The sequence below is a fragment of the Monodelphis domestica genome, chromosome 3, assembly GCF_027887165.1.
Source record: "Monodelphis domestica isolate mMonDom1 chromosome 3, mMonDom1.pri, whole genome shotgun sequence".
In the NCBI taxonomy this organism is placed as follows: domain Eukaryota; kingdom Metazoa; phylum Chordata; class Mammalia; order Didelphimorphia; family Didelphidae; genus Monodelphis; species Monodelphis domestica.
The window spans coordinates 92637828-92651867 of NC_077229.1; the positions used below are offsets into that span (position 1 = coordinate 92637828).

Below are 14040 nucleotides of genomic sequence, written 5' to 3' on the forward strand. Positions count from 1 at the left end.
AGTTGAGGATTTCAGTGAAGGACTGGAGCTTGCTTGGGATGATCTTGTGGTGAGTGATAAAAACTGACTCTGTCTCCCTTAAGACTCAGGCCTAGGCCATTTGGCCTAGGCCCTTTCTACTATTCTCTCTCTCTCTCTCTCTCTCTCTCTCTCTCTCTCTCTCTCTCTCTCTCTCTCTCTCTCTCTCTGTCTCTCTCTCTCTCTCTCTCTGTCTCTCTCTCTCTTCCCTTAATTCCTTGATTTGTATTAATTAAAATCTCCATAAAACCCAGCTGACTTGGTATTTCATATGTGGGAATTTTCCCATGGCGACCACTTATTTTTAATATAAATCAAGACACTAAAAATTATCTTTACAGTTTGGCCGAATCCTTTACAGTGTTTTGGCAATTCACGGTCTTGGCAAAACCACATTTTTGCGGTTACAGTAGGGTATAATTTATGGCCTTACTTAGCTTGAAAGATGGCCAGGTATGTCTTTAGACTTAAAGTCTATTTTGAAAATATTAAGGTCTTCTTCCTCCCTCCCTTCCCTTCCTTCCCCATCCCTCCCTTTTCCTTCCTTTTTAAATTCCATAAACACTTATTTTGTGCCTAAATAAGTCATATAAGACATTAGACCAAATTCAAGTTCTCAAAGGCCAAATTTTACATTGCTCTTGCTCTCAAGATGCCAACAGACTCTTAGGAAGAATCTGACATTCACACGGAGAAGCATAACACCAGGAGTATTTGATGGGGGCAAAGGTATGATCCAGACAGGGTGCTTTTGGGAAATAGGAAGTGGAGGAGGCAGAGGGAGAAGTCCTTCTCAAGAAAGATTTTAAGGAGGGACCAAAACTTGAACTTAGACTATGAGGAAGGTGGAAATGAGGAGGGAGTCAGTTCTTAGCAAGGTGAATAGATTGCCTGAATATAGAGAAGTGGAAGGATGCCACTCAGGTTTGGGGAGCAATATCTAAAGAAGATTCATGTGAAATAAGACCAGAAAGTTCCATTAGAACTAGCCTATAGGGGGTAGCTATGTGTTTCAGTGGATAAAGAGTCAGATCTGGAAATGGGAGATATAGGATTCAAATCTGACCTCAAATACTTCCTAGCTGTGTGACCTCAGACAATTCACTTAACCTCCATTGTTCAAGTCTTACCACTCTTCTACCTTGGAACCAATACATAGTATTGGTTCTAAGATATATGGTAAGGGTTCTAAAAAACCATAACTAGAGTACGGATGTTACCAACAGACATAGGAAAGCAAGAATGATGGATTTGGGGGTCAGAAGAACTGGTTTCAAATTCCACCTCTGTCACTTACTGTGACACTTTGGTTGAGTCACTTAATCTTCTCTGGGTCTGTTTCTTCAACTATATTTATGAGGAAGGACTCCTCTATAATGTGCCATAAGCCAACTCATCAAGGGGCTTTGGAAACAGGCAGGGCACAGAATGGACCCTGATCCAGTGTTAGTCTGAAAGGAAGTGGAGAGAGTGCGCCCATTGATGGGGCTGTATTTGGTTCTCTAAAGTCTCTTCTAGGTAGCTAGGTGGCATGGTGATTAAAGCCCTGGATTCACAGTCAGAAAGACCTGGGTTTGAATCTAGACTTGGACACTTGGTAGCTTCATGACCAAGGGCAAATCACTACCTGCCTCAGTTTCCTCATCTGTAAAATAACCAGAAGGATAATAACTTCCTAGATTGGTAAAAGGATAAAATGAAATCATATTTATGGAATGTTTTACAAAAATTAATTTGCAAATTAATTAATTTGTAAAAATTAAAGCACTGTTCATTATTGGTATTCCAACTCTATGTCTTTTCTTGAAATGGTAGAATTGAAACTATACCCCTTAAAGGGCAAGAATGTATCTCAGTTACTACACCAATCTAAAGATCTTTGACAAAGTGGGGAAAGTTCTTGAAAGTCCTTTCTTTTAATTAAATAAAATAATGCCATGGAAGAAGTCTGTTCTAGTTGGCTACTGGGGAGAGAGGCAAGGGTGAGAGGAGAGAATGGGCTTATTATGCCCTCTGGGTATATTTAGTGAGTTAATTATACCCTCTGGGGCTTATATGAATGCATCAACATGGAAATATTTCAGAAACTGGTGTGAGTGTAGAGTTCTAGCAGAACCCCTTTGAGAAGGAACCTCCTGGAGGAAAGAAGAGACTTTAGCCTTAATCAAGTCTCCCACCCTCCCCTCCTCTGCCCCTCTCCCAATCTTTGACCAGAGCTGAGTTTTCTAACTTCAGAAGATCAGATGATGTTGGACTTTCTATTTTCTTATCATTGTCTTAAATGGTGCCCCTGGATCAGCTGGAGTCATTGTCCAGCAATGGCTGCATTATTGGAAGTCAAGGATAGATTGAACACAATGGTCTACAAGGAACTCAAAAGAAAGACTACACCTTGACAAAAGGGGAATTTCCCCATGAACAGGAGAAAAGGATTTCACTGTCCAGAAGCTGTGAGTTACTTCTTTTCCCATCTGTATTCTCTAAGTTTGAGTCCTTATTTCCCTGGATCTTCTATGTACTAGTAAGAGAATGTGTCACAGACCTTCAATGGGATGTTTTGTATTGGTTTTTAACTGTGCCATGTTACCCCTTTCTAAAAACTCCTTGAGGCTAGCCAATAGTTCTCAATTTATAATCTTGAGAAGAAGCACACTGATGGAGGCTCAAGTCAGTGACATTAGAGATATCATTACCCCTTCAGGGTTGTCTCCAGAAACATTTTAGGTAGATATAGCCAAGCTCTGAGGCTCTGAGGTCAGTGTGCATGATAGTTGGGATAATGATCCTTAGAATATAGAACAATGTCTTGAGATGATATGCTGGGTCATTGAAAAGGGTTTTTCATTGTTATTTAGAATGGGGAAGCCTGAGAGATGGCATGATATAGTGCCTCCAAAGTTGGGTGTACATACTCTAGGGTATGTACAAGATAATCTACTGGATTGTAGAAAGAAAACATTAGACCTTTCATCTATTTTTTATTCTAGAAAAGTTAAGTTTAACTAATGTGTAATAATATATTGATTGAAGGTGGATTGGTGACTCAGTGGTAGGGAGCCAGGCATAAAGATGAGAGATCCTGGATTCAAATCTAACCTCAGACACTTCTAGGCTATATGACTTGATACCCATTGCCTAGCCCTTATCACTTCCTGCCTTGGAACCAATATTTAATATTGATTCTTGGATATAAGGTAAGGGTTTAAAAAAACCAAAACCAAAACATGACCAACCATGATTCCAGAGGATGGGTGCTAGTGAATGTTCTTGATAGAAAAAGGGAATGAACTCAAGATGCAGAATGAGATATACATTTTTGGATGTGGAGAATGTAGGGTTTTGTTTTGCTGGACTACATATTTTTTGCAAGAATTGTCTTGGATTCTTGCATTGCTAATAATAGTGAAGTTGCTCACAGTTGATCATAATATACTATATTTGTTACTGTGTACAATGTTCTCCTGGTGTTTTCCTCATTTCACTTTGTATCACTTCATATAAGTCTTTCCGGTTGTTGTTTTTTAAAAGATCATCCTATTTATTATTTCTCATGGCACAATAGTATTCCATTATAATCATATATCATAATCTGTTTAGCTGTTCCCCAATTGATAGCTATCCCCTCGATTTCCAATTCATTTTGGCTACATGTTTTTAATTGTTTATTTGGTTTTTTAATAATATTTTATTTTCCCCCAATTATATATAAAACTATTTTGTAAACATTCACTTAAAAATTGGGATTCCAAATTCTTTTTTTCCTTCCTACTCTCTCTCCCACCCTTCTCCTCTCCCTGAGATGGTAAGCAATCTCATTTAGATTTTACATTGGCAAGTGGAAGAGATCTCAAACAAAAAAAAAGAAAGAAAGAAAAGAAGGGGGAAAAGTGAAAATATAGTCTGTTTTGGCTTGCATTCAGACTCCACTAATTTTTTCTCTGAGGGCAGATAAGGATTTTTTATCATGAGTCTCTGAGATAGTCTTGGATCACTGCATTGCTGAGAATAATTAAGTCATTTGCATTTTTTCATCAAAAATATTGCTGTCACTGTGTACAATGTTCTTCTGGTTCTTCTCATCTCACTTTGCATCAGTTTATGTCTTTCCAGATTTTTCTGAAATCATCCTGCTCATTAAGTCTTGTACACTGTGCTAAATTTTAAATTGAAGAAACTGAGGCAGACAGAGGTTAAATGACCTGCCCAGGGTCACACAGCAAGTAAGTGTCTAAGGATGGATTTGAACTCAGAATTTCTTGACTCCAGGCTAAGCATTGTATCCACTGCACCACCCAGCTGTTGGAAGCCTGATTTAGGTGTCACTTGGGCTGGAGGAGAAAGGAAGGATAGGTAGTGTGAAAGGAAAGAAATCAGAGATAAAAAAATAAAAAAGAAGCATTAAGAACCTCTATCACCCTCAGAGGATATAGGGTCAAATTCTTCTCCTGCTTCCTGTGTGACTCTGAATATAAGTAAACTCTTTGAGCCTCAATTTCCCCATCCCCATCCCCATCAACATCCCCAACAGGATGTTACCTATAAAATGAAAGAGTTGAACCAGATGAAATCTGGTCTCTCCCAGCTCTAAATATTAGCTTCTCTAACTGGAGAGAGACTGAGACTAGGGGTAGAGAATGGAGATTTTAACCAAGGAACAAATGGAATACTTCTTGGTTGAGATGAGAGCTAGCCATTTGAAGTGCCCAGTGAATTGATCCCAAAGATGAAACTATAAACAACAATGTAACACATAAGAGGAATTTTATTAAAGCAAACTGCACTTTGGGCTCAGCCCCCAAAATGGCTGAACCTGAGTCTGGGGTTTGCAGGTTTTTTATACACTTTTGTGGTAGGAGGAGTGCAGAGGAATTTTCTGGGGTGGGGGGAGTGAACAGGAACTCCTAGAGCTGAGGTGTTATCAGTTCCTGGCATGTCAGGAGGGGGAGGGACAAGGACTCCTGGGTTTAGGGGTCAGGAAGGGGAAAGACGGGGTTTGGGAGCTGGCTCTTCATTCCCCACTTCTACTGTACATGAGGAATCTTCCTCATGCAACTGTATCCTCATAAGGGGGTTCAGTAGGAGTCAGAGTTTGATATTGCTACTGAAGGGCCATAGCTGGACAGTATTAACACAATTCTTGACAAAGGCTATTAGGCAATTAACTATCCCCCATATGATCAGCATAAAAGCTGTGTGACCCTGGGCAAGTCACTTGACCCCCATTGCCTAGCCCTTACCACTCTTCTGCCTTGGAGCCAATACACAGTATTGACTCCAAGACAGAAGGTAAGGGTTTTTTAAAAAAAGGAAGGTGTTAATCCTAAGGTTTTATTACTTAACAACTTTGTCCCATCCTTCTTTAACAAGTGAGGTTACTACAATTTAAATTGTTGAATGCATCAAACCCCCTTCATAATAATTTGCTCTCAGTAGATTTCAGTTTGAACTCCACCCTTCCAAATAACTTTTATTAAGTCCTTTAGCAATCTTTTAGTGTGTAACCAAACTGAAGTTCAAAGCATTTACCTGTACTCCTCTCAAACCTCTGTCTAAAGTAAAATAGAACCTCCAGTTTAGTTTCCTTTTACCTCAAAACTTTGCTACATTCCTGATTAAATTCCATCAACATTATTCCAATTTATAATTTGTTGTATCTATTTCACACTAGAATTCATAGTATCAACTAGTATCTCTAGCCATTACTCTTATTGAAGCAGGGCACTTCATAAAACGAGTCCAGATACCCCAGAATTCAATTATTAGAACCATTATTTATTGATTAATAAAGAATCTACCAGCTGGGACAGCCTTCCCTAGTGGGAACTGTATCAGACTGACATTACAGGATAGCTTATATAGATTACAAGATACAGTTATTTCCTTTCACACACAGGTTCTTATGTGACAATCGAACCATATCACAAACACAGGAATGTGTGGTTAGTGATGAATGGACAATCCTCAGGTTATTCAGGGATTGTTTACTTCCACATGTACTTAATCACTTATCCCTAGTTAGCTATATGTTACCTTGCATTACATCCTGACCTCTTTGGTATTCCTGAAGTTTCTCTTGTTTCCTGACCTTCCTAATTCTCACCCTTGGGCTAATTAGTGTCTAATATGCAGCCTGCTTAAGCTTCTTGACCTTCTGAGGGGGCTGGGCCTGTTTCCTTAAAAAATGTAGGAAGGGATTTATCTGCTTTATCTACTTCAATTTTATTATCTTCTCTTATTGGGACTACTTCATAATTTCTTCCAGCTTTTCCTGTTTACCATTATTGTAAGTAGAGGAAAGATACTATCCTGAATTGTATTTAATCCTCATGACAAGCCCTTCTTGATTTCAGGGCTGGTCAAATTTGTCTTGTTAAGGACATACAGTTTGCATATCATATACCCTTAACCTATTTAGGTGGAAAACAATTCATATAACCTTAGTCAAAGACAGCACCATCTAAAAATTCCCTTTTTTGCAAAATACCAAATTCTTAGTATTTGTATTATTAAATCCCATTCACAGATTAACCACTTTAAAAACTTCTTGTGTGTCATATGATTTCTTGTTGCTGGTTCTGACAGCACATACATTAAAATAACATCTGATCTGAAAAATCCCAAGTTTAAATTCTAGAATAAGTTCTTCTCAACAACATAACTTTTTCTGGATGACTTTTACATCTATAAAGTAGTTAGTACAATTTCTGTCCTTATAGAATAAAACATTCCCTCTCTGTGTCAGGCTGACTATCAATCACATTTAGACAGTTCTCAAATTCACTGAAACCATTATGCATTGCAAGATCTAAACTTCTAACAATGAGTTTTGTTGTGCTCAATAAAATCTGGCTAACATTTCACATTTAACTGACAGTTACCACAATACATGAAATTACATTTGTACCATATCAAAATCATTAGCAATCCTCCCAAGTTGTATGCATCAACCCTTAGAATTAATCTTAAGTGAAAAGTGCCTCTAACTGTGAAGTAAGAGACAAGACTGTGATAAACAGAAACATCCCAAAAATGGCAGTGTCTCACCAGTTGTCTTTCTGTTCAGAATCAACCCTCCTGCTCCCTGCAACAGAGGAGGAAGACAGATCTGATCAGTGAACTGATAGCTTCCAGGTTACCTGTTTTTCTATCATCTCTGCCTGGATTTCTTGGAGGACACTTGCCTTAAAATCTAAGCAAAGAGCAAGGGGCTTCTATCCATATTATGCCCTCTTTCTTGTAAGATATGCCCAATTGCCACCTGGTGTTAGAATTTAGGGTATCAAAAAGCCAATTTCCTCATTTTTCCCTTTGATGGTGCTCAGCTATTTAACATGAGAGAAAACAAACAAACAAAAAACGCAATTGAATTTTTGATTAGGCTGCTTAGACTTGATCTCTTCCCAATAGGAGGGGCCTGGGAGGAAACTTTTCCCTTTGTCTTAATTGGGTTGGATAGTCCCTATCTGACTCAGACCTCAGGCTTGGTAGCCACTCCACACCTGAGGCTTCCCAGACTGAAAAGGGAGAAGTCCAGCACAGCCATGACCCAAGAAGAGGATGGTGTTACAATTTTAGGGTGCCATGGATAGGTCATGCCTCTTGCTTATCGAAGGTGTAACATGGTCATTCAACATTAAAAAGAAATTAGGGTTTTTTTTTCCAAGCTATTTAGAGCCAAATTTTCCCAACACAAAGGCAGACAGGGCAATACGTGACAGACTGGATAGTTAAGACAGACAAAACAAAGATGAACATTGGGCTTGATGTGCTCCTCTACTCACCCCAAGGGGCTAAGGGTGAGTGGTCCCAAAAACAAAGTGGTGTGGCCAGGTTTCCCCCAGGGCTGCACCCCCTTCCTTCAGTGCGTCCACTAGGTTTCCTACTTCCAACCGGGAGTCCTCTAACCACCCCAAGTTCCAACCAGGGGGCCTCTAACCACCCCAAATTCCAACCACGGGGCCTCTATCCACCCTGAATTCCAACTGGGGGGCCTCTAACCACCCCAAATAAAGTCAACTAAAATCAACTGGCCAGAATACCCTGCTTGAGGGAGTCGAATCCAACGAATCCTTCCCACGGCACATCCAAAGGAAAGGGAGTCGGGGATCCTTAGGTGAAGGTAGCCAAGAGGGGTTGTCACAGTCTCCGTCCACATGCTTCCCAGGATTTCTGATCTATCCCCTCACGGGAAATAGGAACTGCGAACTTTACCGGTCCACACTCAGAAATAGGTGGGCAGTTCTCCTGGATTAGTCCAACTTGGCAATAGGCTGTCCCAAATAACCCCCGGGCCAGTGACCAGTGGTCAGCCACTTAGCCATATGTCGATGACTCAGGGGACCTTACCCCTACACTCTCACACAACATTCTCCACACATTCATTCAACACCTTCAGAGGCTACTTACCAGACCCTACTGTCCACCACCGAGATGTGACATGTTCTGGATCCTGTCGATCCAAGTTGCCCTGGGACAGGGGTACCTTCCCTCTGTTGGTCATACTCTGTTTCCTTCATGGGATCCCAGATGGCCCCCATATGAAGTGCCTGGTGAATTGATCCCAAAGATGAACCGATAACCAACAATGTAACACACAAGAGGGATTTTATTAAAGCAAACTGCACTTTGGGCTCAGCCTCCAAAATGGCTGACCCTGAGTCTGGGGTTTGCAGGCTTTTTATACACTTTTGTGGTAGAGAGTTCAGAGGAATTCCTGGGGTGGGAGGAGTGAACAGGAACTCCTAGGGCTGAGGTTCCTGTTATCAGTTCCAGGTTATCAGTTCCTCGCATATGTCAGGAAGGGGAGGGACAGGAACTTCTAAAGTTAGGGTCTTTATGGCTCCTGGCATATGTCAGGAGGGGGAAGGACAGGGACTCCTGGGTTTAGGGGTCAGGAAGGGGAAAGAAGGGGTTTGGGAGCTGACTCTTCACATTATAATTGTGGAATTACATTTCAGTTCTCTAGTGAGAAAGAAATTCATAGATGGTAAAAGTCAGAAGGTCTGTTAGGGTAATATCTAGTCCAATACTTTCATTTTACAGATGAAAAAACTGATTGATGTCTTTTGAGAGGAAGAGATTTGTCCAAGGTCACACAGATCATAAATAACAGAGCTGTGATTCCACCACATTTCTCCAGAGAACATCTAAGCCTTTTCTTCAAACCCTTCATATAGACTTATAGATCTGAAAGAATTCAGGGACTACGCAGTCCAATCCATACCTGAGCACTGAGCATGGACCAATGGTTATCCAACCTTTTGCTTGTAGTCCTCCAACTAAGGGAAACTCACTCCATCTTCTAGCAACTCATTCTGCTTTTGGATGGCTCTCATTGTTAGGGAGCTCTCTTTTTCTGTGTGTGTGTGTGTGTGTGTGTGTGTGTGTGTGTGTGTGTGTGTGTGTGTGTGTGTGTGAAGTTCTTGCTTTCTGCCTTAGTATTAATATTAATTCTAAGACAGAAGAAGGGAGAGGGCTAGACAATTGAAGTTAAGTGACTTGCCCAGGGTCAGCTGGCTAGGAAGTGTCTTGAGGCTAGATTGGAACTCAGGACCTCCAGTCTCAAGGTGTTGTTCTAATCAGTTTTCTTTTTTGTTGAACCTAAATCCACTTCTTGTCAATTTCCTTTCCTCATTCCCAGGTCATTTTTGTCTCAGGTAAAATAGAATCAATCTTATTAATTCTTTGCCACAGCCCTTTGACTGCTCAAAAACCACTCTTGTGGCCTCCCTAAATCTTTTCTTCTCCAGGCTATTGATTCTTAGTTCCTTCAACCAGTCCTCACATAGGATCAAAGAATTTCAAACTGGAATAGCGTTTAGCAATCTTCTAGTCCAACCTTTTCCACTGAGGAAAACAAAGTCCAGGCTCAAATTCAGACTCAAAATCATCTTCCAATGGACAAGTTAAATGACTTATCCATGGTCACAGAGGTAATGACAGAATCAGGGTTGCGAGGCTCTCTGTCATCCTGGTGGTCCTTTCTGAAACATGGCAGGTTATACAATACCTTAAGATGTGGTCTGACTGGGGAGAAGCCAGCAAAGCTATCATTTTCCTCCAATGCCTCCATTCATTCTCATCCCCATCAATTTTATTGTTATGGTGGAACGCCCTTTGTTCAAGTCTTTATCAAATACTGCATTGGGACACAGAAGGGACCCCAGGCCTCTGAGATGTTATTTTGGATGAGCTTCAGTCCTGACAGAGCTTTCTAGATAGGCAAGACTTACACTATAGTCCTGACAATCATCAGGAAGCCTTTTCCAGTCCTCCTTAATTCTAGTGTCTTTCCTCTGAAGATGATCTCTAATTTATCCTGTCTAAAGCTGGTTTGTACATAGTTCTTTACAGGTTATCTCTCCCATTAGGTTGTGAGTTCCTTTAGAGCAGGGACTGTCTTTTGCCTTTCTTTGTATCTCCAGCATTAAGTATAATGCCTGGCATATAATAGGTGCTTAATAAATGCATATTGTCTGACTAGTGCCTGGGAAGAAGCTCATCACCAGAATATCCCAAGGCTGATGAATTTTCTTAGCCACACCACATGACAAAAACTTTCTACTAATGTATGGAGTGATTATAAAATCATAAATTTAGAGGTCACTGAGTCTAACCCTCTTATTTAATAGTTGAGGAAACTGAGGCCCCCCAAAATTGCCTACAGTCATAAAAATAGTTTCAGGTCAGAATTTTAATCCAGGTCCTTTGATTGCTGGGTCAGTGATTTTCCCATCCTAGTTCTGTATTATTTCTTTTTGGCTTCGGTCCTGTGGAGAGATGCCCCCCCCCCCATGCTGATTAAATTATAAGTCCCTAAAGAATTGAAATATTAGTGTTTCTATCATCATCATTATTAGAGAAACCTCAACTCTGGTTTCCCCATTGGAGTATGTGTTGTTCTTGCTTGATTTACATTCTGAATGTCTCAATAATCAGGCATCTGAGAAGAGTAGAAATCTTTTTGTGTTTCCACAGCTTGGCCTCGAGCGCTTTCATGGTGTGGGAATCCTGGGCCATAATTGCCTTGAGTGGCTTGTTGCTGACATTGCCTCCATTTTTGCTGGGTAAGAAGAAGGATGGGGTCAGTTCAGGGATGTCTTGGCTGGTGGTAGCCTGGGTCATGGAGATGAGAATCTCAGGTGCACATACAAAATTGGAGCTGGGGATGGGGTGGGGAGGGTCTTAGAAGTCACCTAGTTGATGTCCTTTGTTTTATAGATGGGAAAATCATGGCCCCCAACAGGTGAATTAGCTTGCCCAAAGTCACACCACTAAGAAGCAACAGAGATGGGTCTTGCACTTTGGTTTCCCTTTCTCCCAACCAAATGATCTTCCTATCACACCAGGTGGGTGGTGTTGGGATTGAAAATTCGTTTCCTTTTAGCAATAGTAGAACCAGCTTGGATCCCTAAGAGGTCTGTCAGGTTTGACTCTCTCTTTGAGTTCCTGGGAGTCTGTGATGACAGCATCCACTGAAGGACAGTAGTGTACAATAGAAAAGAGCCCAGGACTGGGAACGAAGGAACCTGGATTCGAGTGTTACCACCAACACTTCCTAGCTATGTGACTTTGGGCAAATACCTTCCTTTCTCTAGGCCTACCTCCTCCTTGGTAAAATGGAGATGATCATACTTTCATTCCCTTCCTCAAAGAGTTGTTTGTAAATTGCAAGGCCTTAGAGAAGTCCACATTCTTTGTGGTAAGTGGCTGATAGGAGAGGGTGGCCTTTCTAAGGACCAGGGCTGACCAGGTTGACTTGGGTTCCTATCTTTGTTTTGAAGCAACCTGAATCCAGAACCCCTGAATCCAAGCCCAAATGCAAGCTTCTTTCTGTAACATATCATACTAACTTGGGGTCAGAAGAAATGCTGCCAATTCAATTTAGTAACTATTTATCAAATGTACATTGTGTCAAAGGTGAACTCCCATATTCCTCCTAGGCTCCATCCTGTTAGCATTTGTGGAGAATGAGCAGAATGGAGAAAGGACTGGACATTAGGCCATATAAGGACTGATTAAAGGAACTAGGGAGGTTTAGCTGAGAAAAGAGACTTAGAGATATATGAGTATTAAGTAATTAAATGGCCATTATGAAGAAAAGAGATGACTTATCCTACTTAGTCCCAAAGGGTAGAATTAGAAAGATTATAGGTGAGGGGGAACTGTAGAGAGGCTTGTTTTGACTGGGTGGAATAGGTGTCATTTATATAATGTTTTAAAATTTGCAAAACATCTTACAAATATGATTTAAATCCTCATCACAATCCCGGAAGGTTCATCATTTCCCATTTTGCAGATGAGGAACCTGAAGCAGATAGCTGTTAAGTGATTTGCCTAAGGTCACACAGTAAAGCATCTGGGATCAGATTCTAACTTGAGTCTTCCTGAATCCAAGTCCAGTGCTCTATTTTTGTGCCTCCTGGCTGCTTACAAGAAAAAAAAACCCTAATAATGAGAATTATCTGAAAGTCAAATGGACTGCTCCAAAAGGTAGTGAGCTGGAGTCCTCTAAGGAGAGATTGGAGGACAACTTTTGGGTGATATTGAGGAGAGAGTTCTTGCTCAAGTATAGGGTAGAATAGGTTCTCTCTGAGGTCCCTTTATTCTCTGAGATTCTTTGATCCTAGGAGGAGGAATATTGCTGGCAGAATGAAAAGAGTAAGAACTTTGGTCACAGAAGACTTGGATTCAAATACTACCATCAGTGATAACTATCTGTGGGACTTTAGGCAAATCAATTCTCCTCCATGAGCCTTAGTTTCCTCATTTGTAAAATGAAGAATAACCTCTGGGGCTCCTTCCTATGATTCTATAAATGGGAAATAAATACTAAGGGAATCTCTGCCTTCTCAAAGTTCTTTCAGATCTCACATTTTTTTTTGTTGTTTTCAGAGGCATTGCTGTGGGCATTTTCCCCACCAATAGTTCCCAAGCCTGCCGGTTCATTGCTGAAAACTCAGAGGCTAACATCATAATGGTAGAGGATGACTGGCAACTTCAGAAAATCCTTAAGGTAACCTTTTCCCTCACAGGGCAATGGGGCATCCAGGGGAGGTTAATCAAGGTTCCTGCTCCTTTCCTGGAATCAAGTCCAAGATGAGGTGATGGATGCATCCTCTCTGTAGCCTCTATTAATTCTATCAGTATTGATGAAATGCCTGCTATGTACCTAGCCCAGCGATCTGTGACAGATGAATTGTATGGGGAGCAGGGAGAGGAAGTTTAAGATCTTGGTAAAAGATCCCAGTCTTGTTGTAGGGATAATATGGCAAATTCTTCTCAAGCATCAATTGTGTGTCTATACTGGATCTGTACAGGGTGCTGAGAAAAGATAAAAAAAATTTGGATGAATGTTGATGCCTTCCCTCCTGGAGCCTTTAATCTAGTGAGGAGATAATACACACCAACACAGATAATTGTAATATATAATATTGTGTGAAAAAATCAGGTAAAATAACATATCTGAGCATCTGGGGGCTTTCCTTAGCTTGAAGAGTGTGTATTTCAACATTTGAAATTAATACTCTCTCTCAGCTCTGCTTCAAACTCCAATTCTTTCTCAAGCCAGCCACTCTACTTCTTATCTCTAAATTAATAAAACAATAACTATTTTCTAATATAATCCTTACAATCTCCCCCCTTCGAGCATATGGAGGGTTTAAAAAAAATCTCTCCTGTATGCTTGCTATTCTATGTAATTCTAAAGCTAGATCTAACCTTATACTCTGAGGACACTATAGGTACCTCCCTTAAAGGGAACATATGAGCTGGTTTGCTTTCTAATGCTTCAGTTTCCATTTCTAATTTAGTTGGTTTGGTTTATCTGATTTAGTTGCACCCTCTAATTTAGTTGCTTCATGTTCTTTAGTTGCTGTCATTGCACCTCTAGCCTTGAGTAATTCCTCATATTGAGTTTGCATTCTATCTAGTTTAGTCTCTAGATAGTTCACTTTTAACATTAGATCACTCTTTGCAGTATCTTGCTTGATGCTTGCTTTTAAATGTTTAAACACAACTGCC

The 14040-nt window shown here is 40.5% G+C and overlaps 1 protein-coding gene across 7 annotated transcripts in view; it reads left to right on the forward strand.

Moving 5' to 3' along the window:
• Positions 1-14040, forward strand: part of LOC100025567 (long-chain-fatty-acid--CoA ligase ACSBG2-like) — a 108345-nt gene that overhangs the window by 24210 nt on the left and 70095 nt on the right. For 5 of the 7 annotated variants that reach the window (XM_016432122.2, XM_016432121.2, XM_056822546.1 and 2 more), the window contains 2 exons: positions 10996-11084; positions 12913-13033. In XM_016432122.2, coding sequence (XP_016287608.1) covers positions 10996-11084; positions 12913-13033 — 210 coding nt within the window. Of the gene's footprint in view, positions 1-2317; positions 2469-10995; positions 11085-12912; positions 13034-14040 lie in introns of all 7 variants that reach the window. The other 2 variants (XM_016432125.2, XM_016432126.2) reach the window with 2 other exon arrangements.